Source organism: Ictalurus punctatus, chromosome 14, assembly GCF_001660625.3.
Source record: "Ictalurus punctatus breed USDA103 chromosome 14, Coco_2.0, whole genome shotgun sequence".
Taxonomy (NCBI): Eukaryota; Metazoa; Chordata; class Actinopteri; order Siluriformes; family Ictaluridae; genus Ictalurus; species Ictalurus punctatus.
In genome coordinates this window covers 16,722,522-16,737,698 of record NC_030429.2, presented here as the reverse complement: position 1 = coordinate 16,737,698, position 15,177 = coordinate 16,722,522, and the positions used below count along the sequence as shown (strand labels likewise).

Sequence of the window (15,177 nt, the reverse complement as noted above, 5' to 3'; positions counted from 1 at the left end):
TCTCTATATGGCTCAGAGGATTAATGTTCAGCTTTGCAGCCACACTGGCTCAGATGTCGTGTCTTTCAGGACGGGTTTGGCAGAAGTTCTTGTGCTAGGCCGGGGTTGAAGGTCTGAAGTAATCCATGCTGGGGCAGGAATCCATGCTGAACTCTTGCTGCACGGCTTTGTTTAGGCTCAGGGATTCCCCAGAGTCGCCCTCCCTCCCGCGGATCGAATGTCACGCAGACAATGAGATGCCGTCATCTGCCTCGCTCCCTTCGCCAGTAACTAGAAATGATTAGAGCCTCAATCAGATTTGCCAGCCCTCTCTTGCTAAACTAATTGGTAATTTCAGCTGCACCTCTTGTGGGGGACCAGCGAGGCAGCAAAGAGAGGTGGTGTTTTTTCTCTCCTTCCCTTTTGTCCTCTCTTGTCCTCTGTGAATGGAGTGATTCCTTGACTGTGCTCCAGTGACTGTGACCCTTCTTCGATGCCCGAGCCTGTTTGTCTGTAGGAGCTGGAGGAGGTGGGGTGAGGTTTAGGGTTACTGGAGCCCCTCTGTTGGCCTGAAGATCAAGACCTCCACTGGGGCTCTGCTGTGACTTTGTGTCCTGTCTCTCCTGACTGGCTTCAGTAAAAGGCCTTTCAGATCAGCTGCAAAGGTCTGTGTTTCTGTCCCACGACAAGCCGGGCTCAAATTTACTCGAGACAGGGTGCTGAGGTGGAAAGTCTCGTTTGGTGGTGGTGGTGTGGATTTTTATTTATTTATTTTAACTTTTTGGGGACAGTTTAAAATGTGTCTTGCTCAGTACACTCACTAAACACTAAGTGGTTGATGTAAATACTGACATTGACAAAGCAGTGAGGTAGATAACTGATCAAATGCATATATCTGATTGTAATTAAGCCCCTTTTTGGAAGTGAGAGTAACGCGTTACTGAACTGTATACATAAACACTACTGAAACATTTATCAAAAGTAAAATAAGTGTATCAAAATGTAAACATTGATGATTATTATTACTTTGATTACTGCTATTACGTTTATGTAGTGTTTTTTTTTTTTTCAAATAAACATGAAAAATGCCTCTTTAAAATGTGGAAAGTTAATAATAAAGGTAATTAAACAATTTGAATGTATTTCAGCCAGTATGGATTCGTTGATTTTTGAAAATGTTTAATGCTTGCTGCATTTAACTACTTCTTTCACTCCCATACCTGTTGCACTTTAGCACAAATGGGCATCGTTAATCTGCTGTAAAGTAAATGGCTGGAGCTTACCTGCTCTACAGTGAACGGGCGCGGTTAACCCCGCTGTGTAGCGAGCTGGCGCGGTTAACCCCGCTGTGTAGCGAGCGGGCGGGTATATGTAAATGTATTCGTATCTTTGAAGTTGAGGAAACAAGAAATCGAAAACTGGCTGTTTTTTGCAGCTTGGTTTCCATAAATCTACCTTATGGACTGGGGAATGAGGGAGTGAGTGGTGCATTTTGAAACCCTTAACAGTGGTTATAAATTCTATTCAGCTCTTTTATTTCAGTAAACCTAGGAAACTTAGGGTTTCCACGATGTGGGCGTTTTTAAAAACATTTCCTTTTTGATGGGTCCGATAAACTGCAGGGTCTTTTGCTGGCAATTGTCCTTCCCCAAAAAAACCCTAATATGGGTGTTATCTATCTGTATCGGTCAACCACCACGAATGAGTAAATCTGTGTTTCCTCACTGTAATGATGCACTACTTCTCCTGAACCATGAAGCACATTTTTCCTAATCATAAATAAACTGAAGCATCAGTTATCTTTCACTTGTGTCTGTTTTATTTTAGGAAGTTCTGATGATGTTGGACAACTATGTACGGGACTTTAAAGCTCTCATTGACTGGATCCAGCTGCAGGAGAAGCTGGAGAAAACCGATGCCCAAAACAGGTGATCTGTTCTATTTATGCACATTGGGGACTCTTTTACATCAGGGTTCCAGTTGCAGTGGATCAATAGGAACAGCTGTAATTTAAGGGGATCCGCCAGTTTATTGGTTTCTCTTTAACTGAATGGCTGAAATTACCACAACACCAACACAATACATTGATTAAGGTATAAATCCGAGCTTTTAAGTTGCTCCCCAGTTTAGCACGGACTCCATATTGATCAAGTTTTGCGCGCACACTTTTTCCCCTCCACAGTATGGTGTATAATTTACACATTATTGGTGAGTGAAAAATGATCACTACATGGATTTAAGCAGCTTTAAATTCCAGCAATCAGGTTTTACAAAATTGCAGTTAATATTTTAGTTCTAGGTTTAAAACATCCATTATGGGAAGATTGTTTAGTATAATATGAAATAATGCCTGAATCTGTGCTGATCTTACCAGGCCTACTTCTTTGGCATGGGAAGTTCGCAAGATGTCCCCCGGACGCCATGTCATGCCCAGTCCTTCAAAAGACAGACTTGTTCCATCTCCCAGTGTTCGCCGCACCCTCAATTTTGGGTAAGCCTTTTCACTTCTGTGCTGAATCCAAACCACTGCTTTTTCACCACAAAAAGGCCAACTCATGATTATAGTTTACCCACAAGTCATTATCCCCATCCTACTTCCCACTAATTGAGACCATGTTCTCGCTTAGCAAACAATGTCTAATGCCTGATATGGGCAAACTCCACTTCCTACATTAACGCTTGATATTTGTCTCGCTCCATTAGTGTGTGTTTGTGTGTGTGTGTGTGTGTGTGTGTGTGTGTGTGTGTGTGTGGTTTTTACTGGTAGTGTAAAAGGAAAAGGATTGATAATTCAATTAAACGGGTACTGAATAGCTAAATTAAGAAATCAATAGCAGATATGATGCATAGAGAGCCCTGGCCTAAGGCTAGAGAGAAGATACGCATTGTCTGGAAGAGCTGTGAGATCGATTTGTGAGGCCCAAGCGTTTGTTTAATGTGATTTTTTCCGGGGTTTTTCCGCGGCTTCTCTCTGAGACAGTAGGAGGTGCAGATATGAGTGTGGTTGAAGACTGCTGAAGCATGAAGTTCAATACCTGCATTACACTGTAATCAGATGCCTCAGGAAATGGATATTGATCAAGCGGTGAGGCTGTTAGGCTGACCTGGTAGCTGTTGTCTGAATCCTCTTTCCTCACTGATACAGGATGCTGCGAGTGTGTGATGTGCTCTCGTTACCCTTGACCGGTCTAGGGGCAGAGGGTCCAAGTGGCCATCTCCTTACCCTGTCATTAGTCCCATAAACGGATTACAATTTAGTGAAACGGACAGCGGTGTACAAAATTCATGTCGATTGTTATTGTCAGGCCTTCCATATAAACATATACAGTGGCACATATGATGTCTCCATGACCGTACAGACATACTAAACACATGACCAGGTAAAATGTAAATAATGAAAGATGAGCCATGTACACAGCTTCTATTTTATTGTACAGTACCTACACCGTAACAACAGAGGCAGCACAAGGACTAACAACCTGACACAACTGTAAAAGACGGTGCAAATAGCCTGTGAAAATACCCGTAAAGAAAATGACATGAATATAAGTGCAGAAACCTTTTCAGGAACCCAGGAATATTTCAGGAATTTGAGGCATTTTTCCAACAGTGAAACAAACACAAGTTTTAGTTTCACAGATGTAGTTACAGAAATCTTATTACAGGTAATTTTCCCTCTCTTGATTGGTCAAATGCAAATATTTCCAACCCTGGTCGTGTAGTACCCCCTGTCTTGCACATTTTCAGCTAATAAACAGCCCTAATTAAACAACCCATAGTCAGCTAATTAACAGCGCTTTCTGGGTTGAAGTGGGAGTGTTTGAGTTTTAAAACCCTCAAATCTGCAGGACCGGGGTTGGGAAATTCACAGAATGATGATCTTCCCTGGGCATTTCAATGAAAGGACTTGCATTTAGCTAACCAGCACAGAAAGCTTGCTTTTTGTCAGTGTCACAAGTTTTCAAGTGGTGAGTCAAAAATGTCATGACAATGTGTATTGTAGATTGAAAGTTAAAAATGATAAAATTGCACTACAGTGTACACGCACCCTCAACAGTGCAGTCCTTAGGTCTAGTTGAGTACCTTAATAAAGTTCCTCAAATAACATCACCCATGGGTACCACCCCAGGGGCAAGCATTTGCACCTTTTTTTTGAGTGTGTATTATATATTGTATATGAGGGAGATATAGATAGATCGATCTAGCTATCTATCTAGAATTAGCAGTGTAATTCCTTTGCAAACACATGGTAGAACAAAGAACAGCACAACTTCAGTCTTAACTTTCTTAGCTCCCTAGTTCCCCAAAAGGTGTCAGAACATTGATGAGAACTCATACCAGTTGATGCCTATATCAGTGAAATGCTTGAACAGGATGTTTTTGTTGTACAGAGGTCCTCCTCCTCCCACTCTTGCTGTAGCGTGTCTTTCTCACTCCGGACACAGCTATGCTGACCGGGTGAAGTGCTCTCAGGTCCTACCTGTGCCCAACCAGAGCGCTTCAGTTCCTACAGAGAAACCAGGTCAGCTGTAGATATCCAAACTTCATACTGGTAACACAAAAAGCACTTATGAATGCAAACCTTGTTAGTGCATTTTGTCTTACTGTATGATTGATCTACTTTTTAACCAATTGTGGGTTCTTATGATGTGAGTCATTATGTCCTTCTGATTGATCTGCTTTGTATGCGTGTCTGGTGTTTATCAGCAGGCAAAAAAGATGCTGAGGGCTGGGAGACAGTGCAACGGGGCCGCTCCATGAAGCCACGTGCAGTTGCGATGGTGGCCAAGGTCAGTCCTGTGCTGGCCCATGTCAGCCCCAAAGATGCGAGCTATAAGGAGAACCAGCAGCTGCAGGACAAAGCACGAAGACCAGAGAAGCAGCAGGGGGACAGCAAGCTCATCTCCCCAGAGCAAAACCCGGAGTGTGAGAAGACCTCTGTCCTCGAGGTAGTGATGTCAACCAGCAGCCCCCATCCATCAATAATTCAGGAGCAGAAGGAAGAGTTGAGGGCACTGTAACGTTAGAGTTTATCTGCCCTCTCTGTTTGTGTTTTGGGCTGTTCACAGACACACAGTCCAGACAGGGCCGTATCAGTTGATCGGGCATTGATTTTTGTACATACGTTGCGAGACCACAGAGTTAGAAATATCATGTGAGGCCTTATGAAATATGTACAATATAGATTCCATGTTATGCGCTGCACCTACGCATGCATGTCTAACCACAAGTGTTGGTTTAATGAAATTAATGTTAGCATGTTTGTGATTTTGATTGTGTTGCTTCATATTTCATGTCTGTTGCATGTAACTGCGCCCCCCCCCCCTGCATGTTTTATAACTTATGTTGCTGTTCACATGTCTGATCATCTTCCATGAAGGTCCCTGGGAAGAATGTAGTCAATGTGCTTGTTCGTAAATGTGTATGTAAATGTGTGTGTTTGTTTGTGTGTGTGTGTGCAGCCCCCATCAGACCGTGACCAAGAGTCTAGCCAGTGTGTGCCACCCCCTGAATCCGAGTCCCCTCCAGCTCCTTTTCCCCCTGAAACCCAAACTCCAGCTCCAGCTCTAGCTCCTCCTCCATCATCTCTCACGTCAGAGGAGCCTGGAGCTGGACTGGATGGAGGGGAGATGGAGCCGGCGGGGGCAGCGTGCCGGGTCACGGCACCATCTGCTGCTGAAGAAGGAGCAGCAGTGATGGCAGCAGCCACCTATATTCCCTTGGCAGAAGTGAAACTGGAGAGCATGCTGGACCCCACAGAGCTTTCCACCGTGAGTGCTGAGAGACACAGGCCGGGGGCACAGTTCTCGCCTAAACAACGTCAATCCCAAAAACCTCCAGCCACAGCACCATAACCACCCCCCCCTTACCAAGCCTTGCATAGTCAGCGTCATGTATGTGCACGTCTGTGGCCACGGAAGGCTTCTCTGTGGCTTTAGAGGGCACCAGTGTCACACACTTAGCTGTTAGTGTAATGGTTGTTAGATGTTTGGCCAGACTAGGAGACGCATTTTTGCTCACTGACTGATCCCCATTGTTGATGCGTACACGTGCGGGAGGTGCCTGGGTGCGTCCAAATTCTAGATGGTGGTATAGACTACCAGTCAAAGGTTTGGACACACTAAAGTGGATATATATTTTTCCATTGTCTTCAAGACGTTTTAATTTTAAAAGCTTATGTTTGTAAATTTGTTTCTAAGAGAAATGTAAACAGTGACGGTAATGCCCTTTTTCTGAATCGAAATACATGTGCCAAAATAAGTAGATTTAATTCAAAATTTCTCCAAAAGTACTTTTTATTTACAACCCAGGACGAGCAGCCAACAAGTCTTCTGCCTCTTTGAGGAGTTTAAAAACCCTCCTGGGTGAAACCTCCTCTTGATGCAGGTGACACCAAGTGTGTGCAAAATATAACCAGGGTTACTGTTAATAAAATTCAAATATGAAATACTTTTGATTTGTGTAACAGTTTTTTTTTTTGGTCATGACAAAATTTCCAGACATAATTTTGATGCAGTTATTCTAAAATCGTACAAAATCGTAAAAATCCTTCTATGAGCTGATGTGTCCAAACCTTGGATTGGTATTCTACATTTATTACCAAGTCCCCTGTTGAACCTGGAGAAGAGTAATTAGTACAGTGTAGAAGTCCAATGGAAAATGGAGGTGAATCCAGTAATTCCAGATTTGCTATGGTGGAAAGACAGCTAACAAGTGTCTAATGCTTCTCAAGTTCCAGTGTTTTTCTAAGATTGCTATGGTGGTGTCAATGAGTTGAACTGCAGTCTAACAAAAACTTTGCTTGCCTGGTCTTGTTAGCATAGTGGTGTTGATTCACAGGCAGTTGAACAAGCTGAAGTTTCAGACTTCTTTCTGTAGCAGACTTTGTCCAGAGACCTCTGACCTGCCAATCCATTATGACATTTAAAGGACTTACAAAAGAAAACCCCACAAAAGCTGAGCTCTTGCTACTTAACGAGAATAAAATGACATGACATTGGATGAGGATATGTTTGCTGAGTGTATGTCAAGTACATGCTATCATCGCTTTACTGTGTTTAATTCCTTAAAGTTATACAGGCATGTGTTCAGTCAGTAATATTTGCTGTGTAGGTGTTCTCCCTCACTATAACATGCGTTGCCTTTCTGGTGCATGTGTGTAACCTCTCAGGGGTTAATTAAAGCTTAAGCCTCCAGCCTCTCTGCCTGAGCTACTGTCATCCATTTCTCAACAGCACACCAAAAACCTGTCTGAAACGATAGAGATGGATGGCACATAAATGGCCTTGGGGGAGCGCTATCTAAGACCAGATCATAGAGGAACCTGGTCTTGCTGCTACAGAGGTCCAGACACCACCTCTCTAGGTGGCTGAGATAAGCCCAGCTCTGTTTAGACTCCTGCCTGAGACTAACAGGCACAGTGTTGAGAGAAACCTCTCTCTCATTATGCTCATTAGGATGAAGTGTCGCACTGATGTCAGGGCTGCGAGGTCTCCATCGTCCTGCATTGGCGCTCCGAAACTGACACTTGGCATACTGCTCACTCGCCAGTTTAAGAAGCTAAGGTCAAGTGCTAGGGTTCAACTGGGATTCTTTTACAAAATATTTCAATAATTTGCTAATCATCGAGTGTAATGCAGACTCACAGGTGCATTAAGACAGGCTCGGGCTACTGATCAGAAGGTTGCGAGTTCAAATCTTGGCACCGCCAAGCTGCCACGGTTGGGCCCTTTAGCAAGGCTTTATAACTTTCATCTGCTCAGCTTAATTGTAAATCATTGTGGATAAAACGTGTCTGCCAGCTGATTAAATGGAAATGTACCTCAAAGGAAAATATATCACTCTGTGTGAAATAGCTGCTGATGTGGACTTGGTCACTTTCAAAGAGACGTTATCTTGGTAATATCGGCTCACTGGGTATGAGATGAACACTAGTATAAAGTATAAACAGTAAGTCTTTGCCTAGTAGAGGCTTCAGTCATTTCCTCATAGTGAATGTCTCATGCATGACTTGGGTATGTGTCCCTGTGTGTGGTTTTTGTGATTGATTGTGTTTATGGTGCCTGCCTGTGTTTTGACTTTAATTTGAATCATGTTCATTTCATGTGATTCAAGTGATTTTTATTTTTTTCTTCCTCATGCCTTTTTTTATTTTTTATTTTTATTGATTTTTTTAAAAATAAAATACAGCACTGCTTAGTATCAAAATACCAGAGTACATACTGTAATTGTTGCTTACATTGAGAATAATTGGTTTGTGCTTGTGGCATGCTTTGAGAGACTCTGTGCGGTCAACTTGGCAGTGCATGGTGTGACTTGTGCTGCAATGTGCGAGTGATTTTTATTATTTTTTTTATTTTTATTTTTTCTTCTTCTTCAATGCACGTGTTCAGCCCCAATCCATGGCTGAAGTGCTGGCGAAGAAGGAGGAGCTGGCCGATCGGCTGGAGAAGGCTAACGAGGAGGCCATCGCCAGTGCCATCGCTGAGGAGGAGCAGCTCACCAGGGAGATCCAGGCTGAGAACAATGAACTGGAGAGGGACAACGAGAGTGATTTTTCAGTGAGGAACCAAGCACACATCATTTTGTCCAAACAGTCTGTGTATATATATATATATATATATATATATATATATATATATATATATATATATATATATATATATATATATATATATATATATATATATATATATATATATATATATAAAAAAAAATTTGTATTTTTTACAAATTTTTATTTTTAACACAGGTCGGCATTGGAAGCGGAGGCTGTGGGCTCAATTTAGACTGGAGTGACATGTTGGCTGACTATGATGGTACTGCTTTTGTTTCCTAAAGTGACATTAGTGTGTCCGTGTGTTTGAAAGCATGTTTTGACTTGCTGTGTCTCATGGTGTGTGCAGCGCGAGAACCGTGGCGTCAGAGCACCTCATGGGGGGACATGGTGGAGGAGGAGCCAGCTCGGCCTCCTGGCCATGGCATCCACATGCATGAGAAGCTCTCCTCACCATCACGCAAAAGGTACTGTGGTCCTTTGCATGGTTTACAGATGTAGTGTGAATAAGCAGGCGGCATAAATCGGAGGAGTTTTGGAGTAATTATTTTGCCATTACATTGCAGTGTCGATAAAAATGTATTTTAACTAGAGTAGTGATCGTATTAATATTTTACACTCTCTCATCTGCCCTCTTTGGGAGCTATGTTTTAAGAGTAAATTAAGTATGTGTGTCTGCAGCAGGTGGAAAATTTTTTAAATGCGCCTTTTGTTTGTTTGTTTGTTGGCAGAACCATCGCAGAGTCCAAGAAGAAACATGAAGAAAAGCAGCTTAAAGCTCAGCAGCTGCGAGACAAACTGAAAGAGGAGAAGAGCCACAAACTGCAAAAACTTTTAGAGAGAGTGAGTCTTAACTACATCTTGTCCTGATGTCGTAGGATGATCACGCCAGAATTCGACAGCAGCATAACCCGGCTCAGCTATTTTAGCGAAATAGGGTGGTGAGGCTGTTATGTCAAACAAGTATATGACGCTGAAATCATTTTCCTCAGCCGCACTTGAACTGGTTTGTTTTCCATTCTTCCATTCTATATGTGACGAAGGAAACTTGAAACAGTGTTGTATATTTACACGTCAATGCCTGAAAGTGAATATTAACATGTGATATGCTCTTTAGAGAGCAGGTGTTTAAGAACACAAGCACGTGATGACTGAAGCTGCGAGGGCTTGGGAGAGTTGTCTTTGGATCATGATTTGAATGCAGCCCTCCCTGCCTGTACTCACACTCTCTCTCTTTCTCTCTCTAACATTAAAACCACTGACAAGTGAAGTGAAGAACATTTGATTATCTCGTTACAGTGGCACCTGTTAAGGGGTGGGATATATTAGGCGGCAAGTGAACAATCAGTTCTCGAAATTAATGTTTTAGAAGCAGGAAAATGGGCAAGCTTAAGGATCTGAGTGACTTTAATAAATGGCAAATTGTGATGTCTAGAACACTGGGTCTGAGCATCTCCAGAACGGTAGTTCTTGTGGGGTGTTCCCTGTATGCAGTGGTTAGTACCAAAAGTGGTCCACGGAAGGACAACTGGTGAACCGGTGACAGGGTCATGGAAACCCAAGGCTCACTGATGCACATGGGGAGTGAGGTCTAGCCCGTCTGGTCCGATCCCACAGAAGAGCTACTGTTGCACACGTTGCTGAACAAAGTTAATGCTGCATAACCGCAGACAAGTCAGCGTGCCCATGCTGACCCCTGTCCACCGCCAAAAGCACCTACAATGGGGCATGTGAGCATCAGAACTGGACTATGGAGCATTGGAAGAAGGTGGCCTGGTCTGATTAATCACGTTTTCTTTTATATCATGTGGACGGCCGGGTGCGTGTGCGTCGTTTACATAGGGAAGAGATGGCACCAGGATGCACTATGGGAAGAAGGCAAGAAGAAGTGGAGGCAGTGTGATGCTCTGGGCAATGTTCTGCTGGGAAATCTTGGGTCCTGGCATTCATGTGGATGTTACGTTGACACGTACCACCTACCTAAACGTTGCTGCAGACCAAGTACACAACTTCATGGAAAGGGTATTCCCTAGTGGGAGTGGCCTCTATCAGCAGGATAATACGCCCTGGCACACTGCAAAAACTGTTCAGGAATGGTTTGAGGAACATGACAAAGGTGTTTACATGGTCTCCAAGTTTCCCAGATCTCAATCCGACGAGCATCTGTGTAATTCCGATCCATGGAGGCCTCACCGCGTAATCCACAGGACTTAAAGGATCTGCTGCTAACGTCTTGGTGCCAGTGACCACAGCACACCTTCAGAGGCCTCAGTGGGTCAGAGCTGCTTTCGTGTCACAAGGGGGACCTAAACAATATTACCCAGGTGGTTTTAATGTTATGGCTGATCAATGTATATCATGAGTCCTGATTACATCTTCAAATATCATCATAGGAGATTTTACTTTTACGTTTACTGCACTTGGAAGATGCTCTTATCCAAGGTGACTTATAGAAGTGCTTTGTAGTCTCCATCAAGAACATTTTGTCACGTATATATGTCGTACTGAAGCTTTGTTAGGGAGGAGTTAGCACAACAAGAGAAACACACAAGTTGTTGGTTTTTTTTAGTTAGTGCTCATTTAAATACTTTGTGAAGAGGTGGGTTCTTGGTGTTCGTTTGACGCCAATATTCAGACAGCCGGGGAAAGTTCATTCCACCACAGAGAAGTTTTTTGCTTGTTTGTTTTTCAATCTGGGAAGAGTTTTTTACCATCTGTCCCACCCCTGACTTGCAGGAGAAGGAGGTGAGGAAGTGGAAAGAAGAGCTGCTAGACCAGAGGAGGAGGATGATGGAGGAGAAGCTGCTCCATGCAGAGTTCAAGCGGGAGCTGCAGCTCCAGGCCATTGTGAAAAAGGCACAGGAAGAGGAGGCAAAGGTGAGGATATCACAGGCCTTTTAGGGTGATTTGGTAGTGCAACATGTAGTGCTGCTGCATCACAGCTCCAGCGTTTAATCCTGAGCTCGGGTTGCTGTTTGTATGCATGTTCTTCTTGTGTCTATGGGTTCCTGTTCACTGCCACCGTGTGTCCTTTAATGGAACCTCTTCCCATCTTGGCTGTGTTCCCTCCTTGTGTATAAAGTTTCTAAGTTGGTTCAGAAAGTTACCATGATCCTGACTTGGATAAAACAATGAATGATGATTAATGGAATAATCTTAAACATAAATGGTGGTCACTTTTGTAGGTGAATGAAATTGCATTCATAAACACATTGGAGGCTCAGAATAAGAGGCATGATGTGCTGGCCAAGCTGAACGAGTATGAACAGCGACTCAATGAGTTGCAGGAGGAACGCCAGAGGAGGCAAGAAGAGAAGCAGGCCAGAGATGAAGCTGTGCAGGTTAGATGCCTTTTCTTTCTTTCTTTATTTTCTTTTAAATCCTGCCATACATGTTAGCTTTTAATACTTTGATATACGTACTTCCTCAGTGTACTTTCTTTTCCCTCTAGTCTCTTACTTTCTTTTATGCGCTCATATAAATCATGATGACCTGTTTTTGTGTGCGTTGCGCAACAGGAGCGTAAGCGTGTTCTAGAGGCAGAGCGGCAGGCGCGGGTGGAGGAGCTCTTGATGAAGAGAAGAGAGCAGGAGGCACGGATAGAGCAGCAGCGGCAGGAGAAGGAGAGGGCGAGGGAGGATGCGGCCCGTGAGAGAGCAAGGTGCGAACCAGTACTGTGCAGCTGCATGCTCTGCTATCTGACTGCTCATGTGTTCGTTGGTTTTACTGTAGCAATTCTCTCCTACAGCGTAATAGTTTCCTTTAACAGTGTCATTAAAGGAAAATCCCTTTCACACCTATATATTATTGTTCTAAGTTGTTATATTTAAAAGGTATTGTGAATAGTTGTGTTAATTAGCCGTGAACATGAATAGACCAATTGACTGGCACAGATAGCCTACATTTAAATAGTAACAAGTGCAAAGTCTTTGTGTTTAGAACTGTAAGAAGAAGCACAGCACACATCAGAGAGGAAACTTGTTTTAATATAGAACATTAATTAATATAATGTTTGCAAAACTCCCAATCTGCTGACAAAAAAAAACCCAAAACCCTACCCATTACATGTATTAAGCATGGACAGGCAGTTCAAAAGTAGTCGAGTTCCATGTAAAAACTGCCAACTTGGCAACTCGGATGACTTGGTGGCCTTCTTGCACATCATTGCAGTCCACACTACAAATTAGAGGTGCAATTTAATATCAGAGTCTGTGTATGCTTCCAGTTGAATGCTTCAATTATTATTCATATCTGTATTCAGATTTTAACTGGAAGTGAGCATGGTGTAAGTTTTTTTTTCTTTTTATGTGAAGCTGGAAACACTGGAATACACTGAAAATATACCAGTACTGCTAGAAAAAGTCATCCACAACTTAAAACAACAAATAATCAGTGGATAATAACATTATTCAACTCCTTAACTACTTCACCTGAGTTCATCATAACTGGTCTCAATCAGATGCTAATCTAATATGCCTAAAGTGAGCTAACTATCTTTCAAAATTTGATCAGGTGCCTATTGTTGTAAACTATAAATAGGATTTGTGAACGACGTTGTTTTATCATATTTACTTTAGTTTTAGGATTTGTTACCTTCCAGAAAATTCCAGAAAAGTTCCCTGGACATGCTATAAAACTTTTTTTTGGGCGGGGGGGCCCTTTAGAGAATGATGAATATTTTATTACCTTTTATTGAGAACCTTTTTATTAATGATGATTAATGAAAATTAATGATTAATAATGACTAAAAACACGCAAAGAATGTTAAATAAAAAATATAAAAGCACAGTGTGTGGGCTGTATGGAGCAGTGATTTTTATAAATTAAAGTATATTTCTTTCGTGACTTTCAGGCAAGTTTGTGCAAAACATTTGGTGAAATATGGTTTGTTTTGGAGCTCAGTATGGGAGTATTTAAGTCAGGCTAGTGGAGGAAACTACTGAAGAAAAAAAGAACCCTCAAATTCATATCATGTTAATGAGAGTCATCTTTGTGAACCATTCTGGCAAGATTGCCTTTAAAATAAATAAATATATTAAAAATAGTGCAGCTCCTGTTTATATCTGTATTTGTAATCATTTAAAACGCATTCTGTTCAATCCATGTAAAATATTCATCTTCAGTTACATCACGACAAATGTAATGTGGCCGCATGCATCCCAGGACACCTCCACAAGTGTACTGAGTGATCGGTTCGACCCTGTTCACACCTCTATTTAATGCTGTCCCCTTGTGATCAGCTGCTTGTATGATGAATGCTGCTTGTACTGATGTGTTTGAGCCGTTGTATTAACAGTGATTAACCACACACATTTTTATTGCTGTTCTTAAGGTTTTGCTAGCATCGTTAGCATTTTAGCTTTTGTTTATTTGTTTACCAGATAGAGGTAAGATGTGCGTTTCCTTCCTGTGCGTTTTATGGTTGCAATATTTAATTGAGCTTGTTTTTTTCCCCTGACAATCTTTAAAACCACTGCACTTTTTAGAATGGTGGCTGAGTAATGGTTCTTTTTGTGGATGAAAAAGTGTGGGATAGTTTGAGATTAGAGTACGAGGAACGACCACACATCAGTGGAAAAAGGGCTTCATTTAATACTGTGTGTGTGTGTGTGCTCTGCAGAGACCGTGAGGAGCGCCTGGCTGCCCTTAGTGCCGCTCAGCAGGAGGCCATGGAAGAGCTGCAGAAGAAGATTCAAATGAAGGCAACTTGTTTCCTGCCATTTCAACAGTGTTATTTCTATTCAGGACGTAATCCTGCTTCTGTCCGCGGTTCTGACGCATACTGCTCTTCTTCTCTCTTCTTACGCACACCGCCCACAGCATGACGAGAGCAGCCGCAGACACATGGAGCAGATGGAGCAGAGGAAAGAGAAGGCGGCCGAGCTGAGCAGCGGCAGACACGCCAACACGGACTACGCTCCCAAACTCACTCCCTACGAGCGCAAGAAACAGTGCTCCCTTTGCGGTGTTGTGGTGAGACACTCACTTCAGCTACACATTTCCAAGACAATTTGAGCTTTCTGTGTTCTACCACAGCTCTGTTCAATACTCAATTCTGAATGGCCTGACGTTTTCTGTAACAGCAGCTCTGACAGTAGTGCAGACTCGAAAACAAATCACAGGTTTATGTTAATGCACTCATTCTAATACGTTATTGTTTCCATAGTAACAGGTCGTTCACAATACCACATAATCTAAACTTTATAGTAAACAGATTTGAAAAAAAGGATTCGTTTATTTAACATTTCTGGAAGGAGTCTCCAGGCTCAGTGTTTTTGTACGAGTCAGAGGTAAAGCTGTAGCTTTAGGTTTTCTGACACGGTACAGACATCAAGGGAGAGGATAAAACGCTGAACTTTTTCAGTAATAAGCTGTATTTTTTTTCGCTTATTACCTTAACGTTCACATGAAATCAAAATGGAAGTATGAATATGCTAGCCTTAAGGGTACTGATAAGCTAGTGTGCTCCAAAACAATGAGAGATGCATTAAAAATTTACATTCTCTCTCTGCTATCAGTACGGATCAGGAGTTTTCACGGCCTCATTCTGCACTTCAGCTTCTTGTCAGATTTTCTGTCCAATCAAATGCTTTCGAGAATCTGAAGTGTCCCGTAACCCAAGTTATAAAACTCACCCTGCA

At 42.4% G+C, this 15,177-nt stretch overlaps 1 protein-coding gene across 5 annotated transcripts in view; it reads left to right on the top strand.

Moving 5' to 3' along the window:
* Positions 1–15,177, top strand: part of scaper (S-phase cyclin A-associated protein in the ER) — a 93,282-nt gene that overhangs the window by 22,423 nt on the left and 55,682 nt on the right. For 2 of the 5 annotated variants that reach the window (XM_053685479.1, XM_047159776.2), the window contains exons 5-18: positions 1,807–1,907; positions 2,354–2,470; positions 4,371–4,501; positions 4,687–4,928; positions 5,442–5,750; positions 8,373–8,540; positions 8,732–8,798; positions 8,886–9,003; positions 9,268–9,379; positions 11,273–11,413; positions 11,722–11,877; positions 12,055–12,197; positions 14,157–14,238; positions 14,357–14,509. In XM_053685479.1, coding sequence (XP_053541454.1) covers positions 1,807–1,907; positions 2,354–2,470; positions 4,371–4,501; positions 4,687–4,928; positions 5,442–5,750; positions 8,373–8,540; positions 8,732–8,798; positions 8,886–9,003; positions 9,268–9,379; positions 11,273–11,413; positions 11,722–11,877; positions 12,055–12,197; positions 14,157–14,238; positions 14,357–14,509 — 2,040 coding nt within the window. The remainder of the gene's footprint in view (positions 1–1,806; positions 1,908–2,353; positions 2,471–4,370; positions 4,502–4,686; positions 4,929–5,441; positions 5,751–8,372; positions 8,541–8,731; positions 8,799–8,885; positions 9,004–9,267; positions 9,380–11,272; positions 11,414–11,721; positions 11,878–12,054; positions 12,198–14,156; positions 14,239–14,356; positions 14,510–15,177) is intronic. The other 3 variants (XM_047159778.2, XM_053685480.1, XM_047159777.2) reach the window with 2 other exon arrangements.